This window comes from Lissotriton vulgaris, chromosome 6 (assembly GCF_964263255.1).
Source record: "Lissotriton vulgaris chromosome 6, aLisVul1.2, whole genome shotgun sequence".
Lineage (NCBI taxonomy): Eukaryota > Metazoa > Chordata > Amphibia > Caudata > Salamandridae > Lissotriton > Lissotriton vulgaris.
Window position 1 is genome coordinate 900,095,266 of NC_141694.1, and position 18,107 is coordinate 900,113,372.

Genomic DNA, 18,107 nt, shown 5'->3' on the forward strand with positions numbered 1-18,107 from the left:
CCACCGATGCTCCAACTAAGCTCACCAATGCACACACCAAACATCTCCACCAATGCACCCACTAAGCTACACCGATGCAGACACCACTCAGCGCAACCACAGCATGACTCAGCGCAACCACAGCATGACTCAGCGCAACCACAGCATGACTCAGCGCAACCACAGCATGACTCAGCGCAACCACAGCATGACTCAGCGCAACCACAGCATGACTCAGCGCAACCACAGCATAACTCAGCGCAACCACAGCATAACTCAGCGCAACCACAGCATCACTGGTTCAAATATGTTCTTTCAATGTTTCAAGCTGTTTTCAAGCTTTCACGCTTAATTACAAATCACAAAAAATGTTAATATTTCATTTCTGTTCTTGGATTTTCGTCACAATAAAAAACACTGAACATAATCTTCACAAAAGTTATTTACAAAAGTTTAAGCTATTGCCATTACAAATTAAATAAATTATTTAAGTATTAATCATTTAAAAAAATTAAAAGCCATTGTTATTTGTAATATCAATACATCTAAGTCACGTAAATACAAAACATGTTGCATTACAAATGCTATAGGTGTCACGTTTGCAAAAGTTATAACTATTGGCATTGTAAATGACCATGCTAATAATTTAGCTATTTTAAAATATAACACATAAATAACAAAAAAATCATTTATAAGACCAATAGCTCAAACTTTCCTAATGCGAGCCCTATTGCATTTCCAATGCTTGTTCTGACATTTTTCTATTCCAAAGTGCAGCGGGATGGAGAGAAATAGAAGGTTTTAAATATGAAAAATAAATGCATAACTAAATAAAGCAAGACAGAGTGGTTGCAAAGTGGCCAGATTGGTTTTATTCACATCCAACTACATCAGCCTCACTTTACAGAGTTTGCCAGTGAAGTGCTACTTTTGTTTTCTCGTCTTTCTTTGAGCAGCATTGTTGTCCCCGGGTGGGGAAGTGTACCATTCCTGCAGGTACTGCAATACCTGGTTGATGGGTGGATTGGAAAAAATATGTGTACCATGGCTCTCTGTTTATGGATGTGGTCTTTTTTAACCATACTGCTTACGTGTTGTAAGTATATAAGCAATGGACATTGAAACGGTTCCCTTCAGGGCTTAGTAGTCATGTCCTTAGCTTTTCAGGTAAAATCACTCGCTGATTTCTGAATAGTGAGTGAGAGATCGTTAAGGTAACCATGTTGTTTCTGCTTACATTTCACATGATTTACTTAATCTTGCATTCCCTGTGAGTGCTTGCTTTTACTTTTTTTTAAGCAGCATATTACTCTTATCAAGTGCATAATTTGAATTGAGCCACATCCAAGTGTTTATAACGGGCACAATTAGGTTGTAGCTGAAGGCAGTGCGACTTTCTCTAAGTGGGGCAGTATAGTGTTCAGTGGGGGAGAGGATGTGGCACTATGGCCAGAGCTGTCGAATTTGGAACTGGGGAACCGGGTTCAGCCTGCATGACCAGTCCACCAGACCACTCTACTGAGGGAGAATATTCCCATGCTAGAACTTAGAAACCCCCCACTAGACCTTAGAAGGCTTGATGTCTTAGCACAAGCAGGTGTACCCTAGTGGTGTCAATTGTGGGTTAACCAGGATATCTATTGATCTTCTTGATACCAACTAAGACTTCTATTGAACATGTAATGATTTACTAATAAACCTTCTACTTGGATAAATTACCTGGCTACCTCTACATTATATCTTTTTTTATCCACAACAGTAACTATGTAACCTGTAACTCGCTGATTCTCATGTAAAGCGCTCTGATACCTTCGGGTCTAGCCAGCGCTATATAAAACTTTTCAAATAAAATACATAAAAATACTGGAGAAGTCTTCTCCCTGGCAGTACAGGCACTTCTTAGGCGTAGATGTAAAGTGTATAGGAGGTTTGCTGGCATGGGTGGAAGTGTTTCCATAAGTGGAGCCAAGCAGGTGCAGTGAATGCACATACAAGTTGGGGTATTATAAAGATTGTAGATTGCCTTGATAGGTAGACAGTTACACACAAGACTGACATCTCACATGGTTAACAGTAAAATAAACTATTAACGTACAGAGGTTACATTTCAAGAAAAGACCCTTTAGTGTCTGCTTCTTTCTAGGGTGTGCACCAAAGATGTGGAACTTCTTATTGTACGTAGACAAGCCAGAGAATTTATGGAAAGAGCAGATGCTGCAAAAAAAAAAGCATTTGCAATGCAATAGGTCTTGAATTTGCGCGAGTTTAAGCTATTAGTGTTGAAAATGGTAATGCCTTTTATTTAGGTTTTAAAACCCAAAACATAAACAAAAGGCATTGTCATTAACAATGCCAATAGCTTAAACTCGAAAAATGCTGTTGTCGCTCGTGTAATTAATTGTACTATTCGAACTCCTGAGACCCAGCTATGCCTATCTGTGTCACAGTCATACACGCGAAAAGGCAAATAAAGGGCACAATAATCTAGTACTTACGACGGCTTTCAAGATTTGTTAAAAATAATTAAAAGGCTGGGAAATGCGCGAGTTCTACTAAGTGACGCAATGATGACAAAGCCTGAATTAGTTTTGATTTAATTACGAGGTTTCCGTTGTGACTGAAGTAAACGGCACCATTCCAAGATGGCGGTGAGCGCCGGGATGTCTTGTGCGCTGTGAGCTGTCACTTTGTATGCAACAGCCGTTTGAGTAGAACCGTGTTCGGTGACCTTAGAGTCGGAGCTGCCGGGGCGCTCGGCGCGACAGTAGGCGTGCTCCTAGATAGAAGGGACAGCCATGGGTGATGTGTCGGAGCGCAGTCTGTATCTTGCCGTAACTCTCGCCTTTGCCTCAGGGGTGCTGGTGGGATGGCAAGCCAACCGCCAGCGTAGAAGGTTCTTGGACTGGAAACGGAAGCGACTGCATGAGAAACTCATCGAGACCCAGAAGAAGCTCGACCTTTCCTAAACAATGCTCGAACAGGCGAGTTTCCCCAAAGTAAATAAACCCTTAGTGAGCATCATGTGTGTGCAGGACAGAGGAGTGCAGTGTTTTTAAAGTGGCACGTGTTGTAATGCTTCCGGGCAGGTTTTAGTAACTCTGCGCCCATGAGTCACAGGTTTGGTCTGTGGTATATGACAAGGGTTTTATAAAAAGTGAAACTCCCCGGTGGGAAAGATTGTTGTCAAGGAAGCCATTGGAACTGGTGTAGGGGAATAGGTGCCGTATATCGTCAGACTTGCTGTAGAAAATGCAGTTAAAATCCATGCTGCTCTTAAACACTACCGAAACCTATGGTTTCCAATGCCCCCATTAACTGCCGCTAGTTCAACCCATAACATTCCACCTTGTACTCCAAGCTTCCATCCCTTGCAACACAGACTGCAACGACTCAGCCTGGCCATTGCTGGCCAACCCTAACTCATTTTCTGACTTAATAGGGACGGTACCGTTTTCCTTCTTGCTATTCTGGAAATATAAACATCACCTAGTACCCCCCTCTCTCTCACCTCAGTATTTTCCGATTACCCGAACCCAGCACACACATATTACTAAGTTTACGTGCTTTTAACACTTTCTACTTTGCATGTCACTTAATCATTGAAAAATGTTTCATGCTTAAATATGTAAATGCATTGCATAGGGACCACTGTAGGGGCCTGTGTTTGGCCTCATGGTCACAGGTTAAAATCCTGGTGGCTACACTCAGCCTTTCTATGGTCGATAAAATGAGTACTGTTGGTTACTAATAAACATCTGTTATTCTGCTCCAAGACGCTTACTGGGAAAGTGCGCTTTACAAATACATGTTATGTTATTGTAATTGCATTTATATTGCACATACTACCCCAGAGGAGTACGAATAGTACACTACTCCAGAGCCCAAGAATAATGGATAAGCCAATCAATATTTTTGAGTATTTAGATGCATTTTGTGCTCTCTTCTGAACATCTTCGTGTTGCCACAAGAATGGTACACAGAATAGTACACAAAACTATAACCCCTCACGGCTACAACAGAATCTTGATTGCAGATAGGTACAGGAAGTCTACTGGAAGCCTCCAGTGGAGACGGGAATTTTGCCTGGCCAAAGAGATAAGAACCCACGTGGATGGAGAAGAAAATGAAAATTACTAACTTATGTTGCCACAATGAATTGTATATTCCTTAGGAAATGCTGCAACATTCCTGTTGATGTACATCATAGAACCTAGAAGGTAACATAACAGACTGTATTGGGCTACTAATTCTGTACTATCACTGTGCTGCTACTCCTGTTGTTAGTCCATAGAGTTTGGATGAAATAGTGTAACTGCCCTTAACTAACATAGAATATTGCCTGCTACTTGACTATCCTCGTCACCTTTCGCATGACCAACGGGCAGTGTTCCCAATGTCCACAGTAAACTTCCAGAGAGACTCTTGTGTGCAGGCTGTCTATTTCTGGTTGTGGTGTTGATTCTTTAGTCCTAAACCATTCACAATCAACCTTAATCAAAACTCACATGAAACAGAAAATCACCATTGGTATGGTCACATGTTTTCCTTCACCTTCTGGAGCAGAATTGAAGATCTATTGGTTCATTCCCTGTTTCCCTTTCTTCACAGTTGCCCTCCACTTCTGCATGGGATGAACCAACCATCAGCAGAGTACCCAATATTTGATCAGGACAGAATGCCTGCTGCTGTACTTGCCTATAGTCCTGGTGTGGATGCTACCCACATACGGCAAAGGGCATTGACCAGTTTGGTATACTGTGCTACTACATTATGATTTCCTTAAACCTCAAAATCTAGCACATCATCTAAATCATATCTCCCTTTGACAACTAGTTCTTCTTAGTCCCTTACTTAATCTCATACTGATCCCTTTGCAGTATGCTTCCTCCTATAGGTGCTCAATTCTGCCGTCTCTTCACACCGAGATGCTTTCCTGCACTTTCTTCTTCCAATTAGTTCAACTCGTTGAATACATCAATATTGACTCTGTTACAAAAAAGGTAACGTTTTCTAGCTATGCAGACCTTTGTGGATTGTTTAAAACAGCCTACGTTTAATTCACTTTAGAAAGACCCAGAGACTGCTGCATTTCAGGGGGATACCAATTGCAAACCATTACTGATTACAACATCTTCAGAAATTCATCATGTCTTACCAACTGCAAAACATATCTGGTTACTATCTCTTTGGAAACCCTTCACAATGAAGTTACTTTCACATAAAGTCTTTTAGACACCACTTTCATCACACAAACCACCTTTGCAGTTCTGAGAATCAACTGTCACATTTGCCAGTTTATCTCTCAGGCAAAGCTTTGAAAGAACACACAATGTCCAAGACCAACATCTGTTATTGTTTCTGTCCAGCCTAGCAGAACCATTGGTGCTACACATGTTATCCAACCTCTGTCATTGATGAGCTTTATGTGGTCGATTTCCCTAATGACTACAGTGTGCTCTGCATTATCTGTCAATGTTCCTTCCGTCTTCGGGTGGTTTCTCCAGGTCAACTTTCATAAATATCACTAAGTCTGTCTCTGCAAATGTCCTTATGTTCTCATTAATTTTCTTGATAATTACTTTTTTGTCAATGACAGATCATTTTATCTTACATATTTTTCATGTTTTCTTATGTAAACCCACTATACTCTTCTACTGATTCATATCTTCTGGGTGTCAATAATGGCTCTGATGGTAGCCACTGCATCCTTATCCATGCTTCTCTCAATCATGCCCATTCAGTCTTTCTTCAAAAGACTGCTGTGACAATCATTTAGCAGTCATATTGATAATCTCCTTTTAAGCCATAGTCTCAAAAGGGACGTACGTCTAGTAGTTCTGTTCTTCTCACAAAGACATAAGACATGGCCTGCTGTTTCCTTCCACCACCTTAATGTTTTTGAGGTTCTAAACAAGAACTACAAAGCAGGAGTTTGAAACAGAATCAAATTAATTATATTTTCAGATGAAAACCCATATGATATACTAGACTTCCAAAGACCAGGTTTAACAAGTGTGTTTAAGACACATCTAGAATCGAGAAAAAATAAAATTACGAAGAGTATGGCAGCAATCTGGAACTTAAAGTGAGCAGCACAGCAGGGACTTTTGAAGAGTTATGATGATGAATCTTAGAATTAGGGCCCTTAATTAGCACCTGCAGACTCATTACTTCAAAGGGAAATAATTTAGTGTGGAGATGAAAGGAATAGGTGCCATCCTGGATGACAAAACTCATACAGAAAGAATACTGCTTTTGTAAGAATGTTTTTTCAAGGATCGTGAGGAAACCTCTATATCCGAGGATTGAGGCAGTAAAGGTAAACTAGCTTCAGTGTTTTTCTGTTTAAAGTTTTGGCTTTAGGGCGAAGCACAATATTCGCTACAAGCTCAACCTTAAACACTTCTCTAAGTCAAAGAGTGTAACCAAGATTCTCTGAACCCCAGCCTGAGCATGATGTGCACATCAAGTCTGTAGTGGTGTGGGACCCAAGATGCCTGGTGCTTCGCCCCCAAGACAGACGAGTAAGAATCTTGGGCTCCTCTTTGGAAACAGAAGGTGACTAAATTGGTGTGAAGGAAATGTGAAATTTTTGGAACTCAGACTACATTCTACTTATATCGAGGCATGTTTTAACTTAGCCATACTGTCCAAGCCTTGGCACTTCAGTTATCCACAGGTAATGCATACACCAGTGGCTAGTGGTCTGCTTGAACTTTAAGATGTTTTTCCCAAAGTTTGTGCCTAACATACTGCACTGCTCACACAACATATTTGCTTACGTCACACATTTGTGATGCCTTATTTGAAATCACTTAGTGTTGCTCTAGGTCTTTTGCCACACCTTTTAAAAGCAGTATACATTGCCATCAGTAGAGGGTCACAGTAGCGGCTCATATCAAACAGCTTTCGGGTTGGTCCAGTGACAGTTTGTTCCTTTTTATAATCAAATAATTTGTGTTAATCTGCGCCACACGTAAACCCAAGTGGGCATTTCACTCTCAGAAGCTACAAAAAATAATTGCTTCTAGTTCATGGGACCAGGTGTCTGGACTAGATACAAAAGGATACTGTGTTGGAGTATCACTGCTAACTCAAAACTTATCAAACTAATGTTCTCCCAGAGTATTGTTAAACTGGGTACAGTAGGGCAAATGGGGAAGAACTGGGGCTCGGGTGACTTAGACACATGTTACTGGACGGAGATACAGTCTGCCGCAGAGACTTGAAGTCTGGCCACTGAATATACTCTGCAAATAAACAAAAACAACATTAAAATACTCTGTAATATATTGCAATAGTAGTCGAAGTAAATTTAGACTGTTAAAAAGAAATACAGAAGAGTCTTATCACAGTATACTTATTGCACGCTTTAGAGGTACTTTAAAAAAAACTTTGTTTATTGGCATTTTTAGTTCAGGGACACAACATGCACAATACATGGTAGGCATTACATTAGTATTGCATGGAGACTTCAGTACAGTGCATAACAAAATAGAGAGAGGCGAAGGGGGTTGGACACACTACAATATCTCTGACGTTGATATGAGGAGCATACAGACTGTTCCAGTGGTTGTTGCTATAGGGTGACCCCCCTAGGTTGGGCCTAGCGGCCTTAAGTCGCTGGCAAGTCTATGTCCTTTCAGCGTCATCCTCAGTATCGCTTGCAGCTGCTCGTAGCAAGTAGGTGGTGAGAGGCTCCCAGATATCACGAGGCCGTGAGCGGGGTGGAAGCTCGGCATAAATGTATTTTTGCTCCTGACAGTAAGTGAAGTCTGCTAGCCAGTCCTTAAATTTGGGAGCCCTCCCCCTTCCCCACCTACATGCAATTTTTTCGCTTGGCCATTAGGAGGCCTATTGCCAGGTAACGCTTAGTGCAGCCTTTGTACCCGGGGAGGTAGCCCAGGAGTCCCAGCTCGAGCTGCCCTCCGACCATGTCCCCCAAGACCGCCCCCACCTCGCTCCAGTAGTGTGCTATGGGCTTGTACTCCCACGCAATGTGCAAAAATCCTGCTCCCTCCTGTCCACAGCGGTCACATTTGTCGCTATCTCGCAATTGAAATTTGTGCATTTTCACAGGGGTATAGTACATTCTGTGGAGGAATATAAAGTGAATGATCCTAAACCTGTTGTTGGCAGTGATGTGCTCAGTTTGTTGGCAACAATAAGCCCAAGCGTCCGTGATTGGCTGGCCTACCTCCACTTCCCATCCCTGTTTTGCTTTTTGAGCGTTATGCGTCCCTGCTCCGACAGTGGCCTTATATATACAGGACACCGCATGTGATGCCCAAGCATGTATCGTTTGGTGCAGTGGGCACAGTGTGGGTGGTTTCTCCGGGAACGCCGGCGTGGCGGCCTTGACTTCCTGTCGCAGGCGGATGTAGAGGAAGCGGTCCATAGCGGTGGGGAGTGGCACCAAATAACTCTGCTTCGCTTTTGAATTTCCCTAGTTGGTACATCCCTCCCCAGGTGATAATACCTATTTTTTGGAGCATATGCTTACAGATGCCTTCTTTCGGAACTGGCAGGTTGGGCTGGTCTCTGAGGGGAAGTAATGGGGAGTAAAGCATGGGAGCTTAGGACCGCTTAGCTATAGCGCGCAACGCGTTATTAGTACAGGCTACTGTGGACTGCAATCCCCCAGCTGTTGTGTTATCCACACCAATGAACCCTGTTAGGGGTATGGGCGCCATGAGTCCCTGCTCTACCGTGAGCTGTGACATGAAGGGAGGGGGGTCCAATCAACACGCTGCGTAATGTTCCGGAGCGCTGAGATAGTAAAGTTCAGGATCGGTCGCCTCAAACCCGCCCTGGGCAAACAGCAGAGTGAGGGTGCTCCATTTGATCCGGGGCTACTTCCCACCCCATGCCAGGCACATAAGCTGGCTCTTCAGTCTAATGAAGAAGTGGTGGCCCGGGGAGAAGGGGATATTCGTCAACAGATATAAAAATTCGGACATTATGACCATTTTCATTAAGGCCACCCAGCCAGGAAGGGAGTGCAGTAGTGCTATCCATCTGGTAATCAAGTCTTCCACCTTATTGAGGACCACAACGTAGTTGCCCGCAGGAGTTCGCCTTTGTCTTCGGTTATGTTGATTCCTAGGTAATGCGCCTCATCCTCACACCACTGCAGCGGGTAGTCCATTGGGAAAGGGGAGGTACCCCTAGAGAGAGGCAGGACTTGAGATTTGCCCCAGTTAATGGTGATTCCCGAGAAAGCCCCAAATTGTATTACTTCACGAATCATCATGTTTAGTCCATCTACCAGATCACGCACGTACAGCGTGACGTCGTCCGCGTATAGTGAAATTAAAACCAGACATCCGGGGGGTCAATCGAGGCAGAACCGTAGGCAGTGCTGAAGACAGTAGTGAATTAGCAATAACTAATACCCTGTTTTTTTACCTAACTAATAGTACCCTAAAGGATAATGTCTCTTTCTCCTGTAAACTCCAAATAATTAGGTAGAAAACAAAAAAGGAGCAGGGAGCGGAAGCGGGTGATGGGGAACTCCAAATTAGTTGAATCAATCAGCATTTGAATAGCGCAGCACTATCCCCATGAGGGGTATCTGGGCTCTGTGGGTGTGACGTCTCAGTCGAAGGGCCAGGTCTTGAGTCTCTTCCTGAAGTGCGTCAGCGAGGGTGCTGTTTGAAGAAGGTGGGGTAGTTTGTTCCAGGTCTTGGCAGCGATGTAGGAGAAGGAGCGGCCGCCGCTACGGCTGCAGGGTATGCGGGTGTATGCCCACTGGCAAGTGAGGAAGAGCACAGGTGTCTTGTGGTTGGATGGAATTTTGGTTAATGGTTGATGTAGGCCAGTCCTTGATTGTGAAGAGATGTGTAGGAGTGCTGTGGATCTAGAACTAAAAACTGGCACCTCTTCTGGATGAGGAGTCATTGGAGCTTTCTGAGGTGGGGGTGGTGTGGGTCCATTTAAGGAGGTCCAAGATGAGTCTGGCTACAGCATTCTGCGTGTTGTGGAGTCTTTTGAGGAGTTTGGTGGAGATGCCAGCATAGAGAGTGTTGCTGTAGTTGAGGCGGCTGGTGATTCCACTACAAAGTCTTACAACAATCTAATGTTGCTGGGGCTTACGCTGCCTCTTTGGTGCTCCTTAAAGTGCTCTGGAAGTCCTGCATCAATGTGAACTTGCAGTTGGTGCTTCAACATAGCGAGAGTCTGCCAACAGCACCATTGACGACATGCTGCACAGAGGATTCTTTTGTGATAAGTTTACTCTGACCTTTCCTGTGGTTTCAACTGGTGAATATTAAGGTCTAGTAACTTCCTCGAATATACCATGGCCTGTTAATTCTACACCAGCCTTAAACAACTTGGATTTATCCACATTCAAAATGGAATCATTTTTCTGAAGCATCACAGTTTGGTCCTGATGCAGATTCTGCTTATGCACTTAAATCCTGAGTGCCACACCTCAAGGCCTCCTTCATTGATGTCATAGTTGTCTTTTGTGATATTATCTTTAACATTGTTAGTGAAGTCACAAGCCATTCTATGTGGACTATGTTGCTCACCATAACTGGGTAACTTCAGTGGTAATTATGTGTATTTTTTTTATTTTTTACAGTAAGCATAATATTCAATCAAAGTAAAGGTTTTTAGGGGACTGACAATTCTTTTATTCGAAAGAGTTTTTTGTTTTGAGTAAATAACCATAAATTCCCTTTAACAAATTGTCTTCAGTGATATATATGTGTTGGTTTTATTGCAGAACTGGCAATAGCAGCTGTAACTATGGTTAAGGTTGTTATTATATATGAAAACATTTATTTAATTACAGTAATGATATGTTTACCACGTCTACATTAATCTTACTAAAGGCACCTATAATTGATTTTGGAACATTTTATGCAGTTTTGTAATGGACTTTCCATGGACGACTTTGCTTTCAATGTATTTACAGAATGAAAAGACGGTTGACTATACAATTCTGCACCTCAAGCCAGTTCTGATATCCAATGATCCGGCGCAACAAGCCCTGGCATCAACCGTCTATTGACACCACTGTATTCCAGATCCTTCAAATTGCAATTGGGTGGGCGTGCGCGGAATAATGAAGTCCAAGGGATCACAAAGTAATTTTACTTAAGTTTCTTTATTTTATATTCAATATCCAAAAGAGCTTTAAATTCCAGCCAACGCATTTCGTTCTCCATCAGAGAACTTCATCAGGGCTTAGTAATATTATAGCACCGTTCTGTACGAAGCCTGAAGGTATCTGTATCTTCTTACTATAAAAGAGAACGCATCGACGGTCCTGGATATAAAATCTTAAACAGTCAAATAGAACCAGCATCCCAAATTGTAGTTATTGAATTTCGACCACGAAGGTAGGCGGGCGCCTGAGTCAGATCGCGGTCCAAAAAGGGAACTGAATTACTTTCGCCCACTATATGATGGCATAGAAGGCTCACTTGGCTTGGATGCACTCTTAATAAGAAATATCATGAAGAGTCGCTGGAAAATTAAAAAGTAGGATCGACAGTAAAATGGTCAGCAGTCCATGTAGTCAACCGCAGACTTATGGCGGGAAAAGTTCCCTAGGCTTTGATAGGCCTATTCGCACCATCCACGAGGTCGGAGTGCCGAAAAACGTTTTAGTATTCTAGGGACTCTTCGTGATATTCTCATTTAGAGTGCTACCAAGCCAAGTGAACCTTCTATGCCATCATATTGTGGGCGAAAGTAATTCAGTTCCCATTTGGACCCAGATCTGACTCAGGCGCCCGCCTACCTTCGTGCTTGAAATTCAATAACTACAATTTGGGATGCTGGTTCTATTTGACTGATTAAGATTTTATATCCAGGACCGTTGATGCGTTCTCTTTTGAAGTAAGAAGATACAGATACCTTGAGGCTTCGTACAGAACGGTGCTATAATAATACTAAGCCCTGATGAAGTCCTATGATGGAGAACGAAACGCGTTTAACGGAATTTAAAGCTCTTTTGGATATTAAATCTAAAATAAAGAAACTTAAGTAAAATTACTTTGTGATCCCTTGGACTTCATTATTCCGTGCACGCCCACCCAAATGCAACGACTTTGCTTTCAGCTAAGGCAAAATCTGCTGGAGTGATGCAGGTTAGTTAAACTTTCCTTGGCATGTCATTTTAGCAGCTTTGGAGAAATATAAGAGAATATTGGCATAGGTATTGAAAAATCAAGTCCTTCCAGTTGAGAAGCTGTTTTTTCCTGTAGGCCACGGAGGACTGGTCCTGTAACCTGACAATGAGAGCTCCAGGATCAGTCCGGTGACACGTAGAAGTGCACCAAGAGTGATCTCATAGTGAACTACTGTCCCTGACCTGGGTGCCAGCATATGATTAGTGATTTATACTGTGACCAGGCCCAGGACACTATGGCAGACTACCTCAAACTCCACAGTTGGGGCACAGTATTCTCCATCTGTCTTTTAGGGCCCACCAAAAGGTGTCTGGAACACTGCAGAAGGATACAGCTAATACCCAAACGGGTGCCAACGTCTGCAGGTGAAAACAAATGTTCAGTGGGGCCGGATGATCCCATGCATAGAAACATTAAACAAAACAAGCATTTATCCTTATATGTATTGAGCTATGCAGCACATTAGCCTGAGTGCTGAAACATCTTCTTTTCTTTAAGATGGAGGGAAAGTAAGCACCAAACAGAATGACACGCCAGGTATGGCAACACATGGAGAGAAATATTGCCTTTTAGAGGGAAATTGTATAGTCCAGAACCCTGGTTTTAATATAAAATCAGGACCTTCATTGGTCATATCACTGAAAATACTAGATTTGAAAAAAATATTGTATACCGGTGCTCATGCAAGACAATTTGTATGGACTGGAATCTAGAGAATGCTAAAGTGATCCTCATATTTTCATGAACTCTGCTGGTCGTTTTCTATCAAGAAAGTTAAATAGAGGCAGTTGCCAGAAAAATGTAAAAAAGAAAATCCCTAAGTAGAAAGCAATTCTGATATTTTACTGACCTCTGCTGGTCGTTTTCTGTCAAAACAGTTAAATAGAGGCAGTTGAACAATCAGAAAGAAATTCTGGTATTTTACTGAACTCTACTGGTCGTTTTCTATTAAGATGGTTAAATAGAGGCAGTTGAACATAAAAAAAAGTCCCTACGCGGAAGCAGACAAGTCCTAGGGCTGATCTCCAGAGCCCACAAAGTACATACACATATAAGTATATACTAAAGCATACAAGAGGTCTTGAATGCTCAACCTAAAAAATGTACTGATTGACCTGCTCTCAGAGGATGAAAAGGTAAACCAATCTGGCCTACATTCCACCTCCCATATGAATTCTGGATTTATTTGTTTGTTTCAAGCTTTTATTTCAAAATAAAAATTGGAAGTTCCCCAGCTTCAGCTTCCCTTACCAAGCATGATAAGTTGAAACAAAGGGCCTACCTGGTGTGCATAGCTGCTGAGCACCGCCGGATCTTTATAGAAATAGGATCTGAAGAATTGCTTGAGTGATTTCTTGAAGTATGTCCACTGTGACATCATCTTTGAGGTGAGAGTTTATGAGCAATGCACTTGGGGGCACATTACTACTCAAAAGTGTAGTGCTAGGTTAGACAATACATTGAATAAGTAAAAATTACCAGCAGCTGAATATCTGGCACATTCTTTCTTATAACATTGCACAGTGGCCAATTGCTTTTGGAACAAGTGTATTCCCTTTTTCCTTATAAAAGGGCAGACCATAAAAATTGGTCAAGTGACAAAAAAATATTTTGGCTCTATTTTCTCAGATACTATGACTTTCAGTAATAACGAAATGTATGTCCTCTTTCTATACATGTTTCGTAAACTACAGTCAACCGCTATAGTTTGTATTCTATTAGTCATGTCAGCTGTAAGGCAATTTTTAGTAATTTATGAATACCTAACATGTTACACACATCAGTTTTGGCCTTAATAACCTGGCATTTCCTCAATAATGACAAAATTCATGCTCTCTTTCTATGCGAATTACGTGAGTGACTACCTTAAGCAGTCTATTCCCTCCATCTAATTATGACAAAAGGAACAGAAATACTAATTCAACATTCCTCATAACAAAAGAAAGTACCTTTTACATTTTCTTGTCAAATTGAACAGAAGACCTGCAAAAAGTAGTGTGGCGAGTGAGGTGGCAAGACTGAGATATGGAGGTGCAAAAATTATAGTAATTCGAAGGTGGTGCATAAATTCAAAAAGTTATAACTTTCGAATTTTAAGTTGGGCTTGTATGGAAAGAATAAATAACATTTTGTTAATTATAGCTTAAACTTAGCCTTCTCCTTTGGTATATGTGTGTGGATACATATGTGTGTGTATATATTTGCCCCAGTATTGGAACTTTCATAGATTCCCATGCTTTGTATCATTCCCCGTCGTCGGAATGGGAGCCTCGGCAAATAAAGAAAATACCATAGTAATAGGTACAAAAGATAAAACTAGGCCTAGGCCTAGGCCTCATCTCATTTTGTAGCTTATCAACCTCTTTTTGTAAAAGAGACCAAACTTTCTGCAACAACCAATCAGAAGAGCCTCACCCCTTGGAACCTTCCTGAGAGAGCCTCAGATTTTCTACTGCACGTTGTGCTGAGGGAGTCTCCACTGGGCTTTGCTCAGTTTTTTCTTCTACAACTTTAAGACAACCTTTTCTCTTGGAAAATGTCTGATAAGGAAAAGAAAGTTTTGTTCAAGGCTTGTGCTACTTGCTCTAAAAAGCATCTGTATGTAGATGACAAGCATACAGATTGCATTTATTGCGTGTACCCAGACCACAAGGCTACAGAGTGTAAAATCTGCAGGACCTTCTCTACAAAAACTTTGAGAGACAGGGTAGGACGCCTTTTGACTTGGCTCCAAAAGATGAAATCGAGGAAGGAGGTTGTTTCCAGTGATGATGAGGATTCTTCTTCGGCTTCCTCTTCAAGGAGATCAATAAAAAGGGGTAGGTCATCCCCTTCAACCTCTACTGAGCCTCCTTCTAAATCCACTCAAAAGATCTCTGATAGGTCTGGTGGTTCTGGTCCCCTAAAATCTCCTCACCGAGGTGTAAAGGAGAAAGTGGGATTGAGTGCTGAGGTGATTTCTACTCAGAAAGGTCTCCAGGAGCTGTCGGTGGCCTCTCCGCCTTCAGAGAAACCAAAAGGTTTTAAAAAACCTGCTTCTCTGCCTCAGGACTCGAAATCTGTGAAGAAAACCCACTCGTCGACGATGACATCATCAGGTACGTCGACGACGAAAATCCATCATACTGCCAGTTTTGCCACGTCGACGGGACTGTCGAGGGCATTGACGAGGGCGTAGACGACGGCAGCTTTAACGTCGACGATTGGACTATCTTCCTCGTCGACGAGGATGACGCTGACGGTGGTGTCGACAATAACATCGACGATGGCTATGACGATGGCAGCCTTCATATTGACGACGAGCTCGTCTATGGTGCTGTCGACGCTTACACCTTCGTCGACGATGACTAGTTCTCCGTCGACGGGGCTCTCGTCGACGGTGTCCGCGTCGACGGTGGAAAAAGTACGGATTGTGATAAAAAGACGGCAAATTACGCCTGAGATGACGTCCCAGCGAAGGGTGACGCCCCTACCTCCTGCTTTACTTTTTGATGAGGATAATTCAGAGGAGGATGAAGACAATGATGGTCCTTATGGAGATGCTTACAGTCCTTCGCAGCTTCAGGTGAAATATCAGCACTCTGATTCTGATGGCTATTATGAGGAGGTGCGTCAACCTCCTCCCAGAGAGAGGCTGCAGGAACAATCCCAGCAAGGTATGGTGGCAATGCCTTCTTCGCTTATATCAGACCTGCAGATGATGCTCATGGACTACAGGAAGCGGTTTCCTTCACAACCTCCTGAAACCATTCACATGCCTCCTCCTCCTGTACCACCTCCCACTACAACGGAGGTTCGGCCACGGAATCCAGAACCTGAGGAGGTTCATCAACCATCGATTCAGGTGCATACAGTTCAGGATGATGATGATTCCTCGGACGACGGTGGGGATGTGACGGAGGTCCCTGATCCGAATAGAGAATGGGACGATTACGTGCTACCAGGTCCATCTTCTCCTTCACCTGATCCAGTGGATTTACCACCTGCAGACATAGGTGGTTTCCATAACCTCATGGAACGGGCTGCCAAACGGTTTGGTTTGCCAGTTACTACAGTTCAAACTGACTGTTTTCTATATGATTTCAAAGAGCCATACAAAAGATCTGTCCGCTCTATTCCCATCATAGACCATGTGTGGTCTGAAGGAGTGAAAGCTATGCAATCCCCAGCAACTGTCATCCCGGTCTTACCGCAACTAGAAAAGAAGTACAGGGCACCTGATGGTAGTCCTGCGTGTCTGGTTGGCCAGCCAAGGCCGGACTCCGTGATCTCCCAGGCGGCCCAAAGGAAGTCGAAGGCATCTCCTCGGACCTCTCCACCGGACAAGGAGGGTAGACGCCTGGACAATGTGGGGAAGAGGTTTTCCTCTATGTCAAGTCTCCTAGTTCGTGCCTCCAATGCGTTGGCGATCTTAGGACGCTACGATCGCCAGATGTGGTGTGATATGGCTCCGTTGATAGACCAATTACCCAAGCCTACTAAGATGGATGCACGGAAAATCTTGGATGAAGGAGAGCGGTCTTCTGCAGAAATATTTGACTGTACCATGGACATAGCGACAACAGCTTTCAGAGCCCTAGCAGGTTCAGCTGTCCTTCGGAGACAAGGCTGGCTTCGGGCGACCTGGTTTCGCCCTGAGGTACAGAACAAGATATTGGATATGCCTTATGACGGTGACATGCTTTTTGGAAAGCATATCGATGAGGCCTTACAGGATATCAAAAAGGACACAGAAACAGCCAAGCCCTTAGGCACTCTTCAATATCGTAAAGTGCCATTCCGAGGAGCGAGGGGAAAGAATTTTAACAACAGAGGAGGATGCCAACAACGTTACTCCTCGTATTCACAGTCATCGCAGTCCTACAGACCCCAGTATACTCGGAGGCAAGGTCAATCTGCTTCTTTCTCTCGGCAGCAAGGCAAAAGCCGTCGAGGTCGCCAGGGTAGAGACAATGCTAAGCGTCAATAGCGGCCTCCTGGCTCTTTCTACTGTTCCAATTACATCAGTGGGGGGCAGGATCTCTGATTGCCTGAGAAACTGGAAAGCGATTACATCAGACCAGTGGGTTTTGAATATCATTCGGTGTGGCCACACCTTGGAGTTTCAGCAGCTTCCTCCAACCAGAGCTCCGGGCGCCAGCGAGTCGAAACATCTACGGCTCTTACGTCTCAAAGCCCACCAACTCTTTATCAAGGGGGCAATAGAATCAGTCCCTCTCTCACAAAAAGGGAAAGGTTTTTATTCCAAGTTCTCCCTGGTTCGCAAAACGGAAGAGAAATGGCGTCCAATATTAGATCTACGGGAGCTCAACACCTATCTCATAAAACTCTCCTTCAGGATGGTCACCCTACAAGATATTCTGCGTCTTCTGAACAAAGGGGACTACATGGCGACACTGGATCTGGAAGACGCATACTTCCATGTTCAGATCCATCCAGCTCATAGGCAATACCTACGCTTCACGGTAGGCAAGAGCCATTTTCAATTCAAGGTGCTTCGTTTGGTCTTAGGTCGGCACCACGGATATTTACCAAAGTACTTGCTTCAGTAGCAGCGTTTCTCAGAAAGCAATCTCTAGAAGTATTTCCCTACCTAGACGATTGGCTTATAAAAGCTCCGACTTTTCAAGCAGCTTCCAGGGCAGTCTCAAGTTGCATCCAACTTTTCAGCCACCTGGGCCTGCAACTCAACAAGGAAAAATCGATCCTTTGCCCATCCAGGTCAGCAAAGTTTCTAGGATCTATCCTGGACACGGATCAATGCAAAGCTTTTCCGACTGAAGAACGTCAGAAAAAACTTGTACTGTCTCTTGCAAAAGAGGAAATCGCTCTCTGTCCGTCTTTACAAGTCCCTGCTAGGATCGATATCATCCTGCATACCTTTGATTCTGCACTGCAGACTTCGAATGCGCCCGCTGCAGGAACAGCTGGACAAGCAGTGGTACCAAGCGGAGGGCTCGTTCGACGACAGGATAACGGTGA

At 43.3% G+C, this 18,107-nt stretch overlaps 1 protein-coding gene across 2 annotated transcripts in view; it reads left to right on the forward strand.

The window, feature by feature from the left end:
- The first annotated feature begins 2,632 nt into the window (after positions 1-2,632).
- MTLN (mitoregulin) overlaps positions 2,633-18,107 on the forward strand; it is a 39,475-nt gene continuing 24,000 nt past the window's right edge. The window contains exon 1 of one of the 2 annotated variants that reach the window (XM_086925311.1): positions 2,633-2,960. In XM_086925311.1, coding sequence (XP_086781437.1) covers positions 2,775-2,945 — 171 coding nt within the window. In that variant the 5' untranslated portion in view covers positions 2,633-2,774 and the 3' untranslated portion in view covers positions 2,946-2,960. Of the gene's footprint in view, positions 2,976-18,107 lie in introns of both variants that reach the window. The other variant, XM_086925310.1, reaches the window with a different exon arrangement.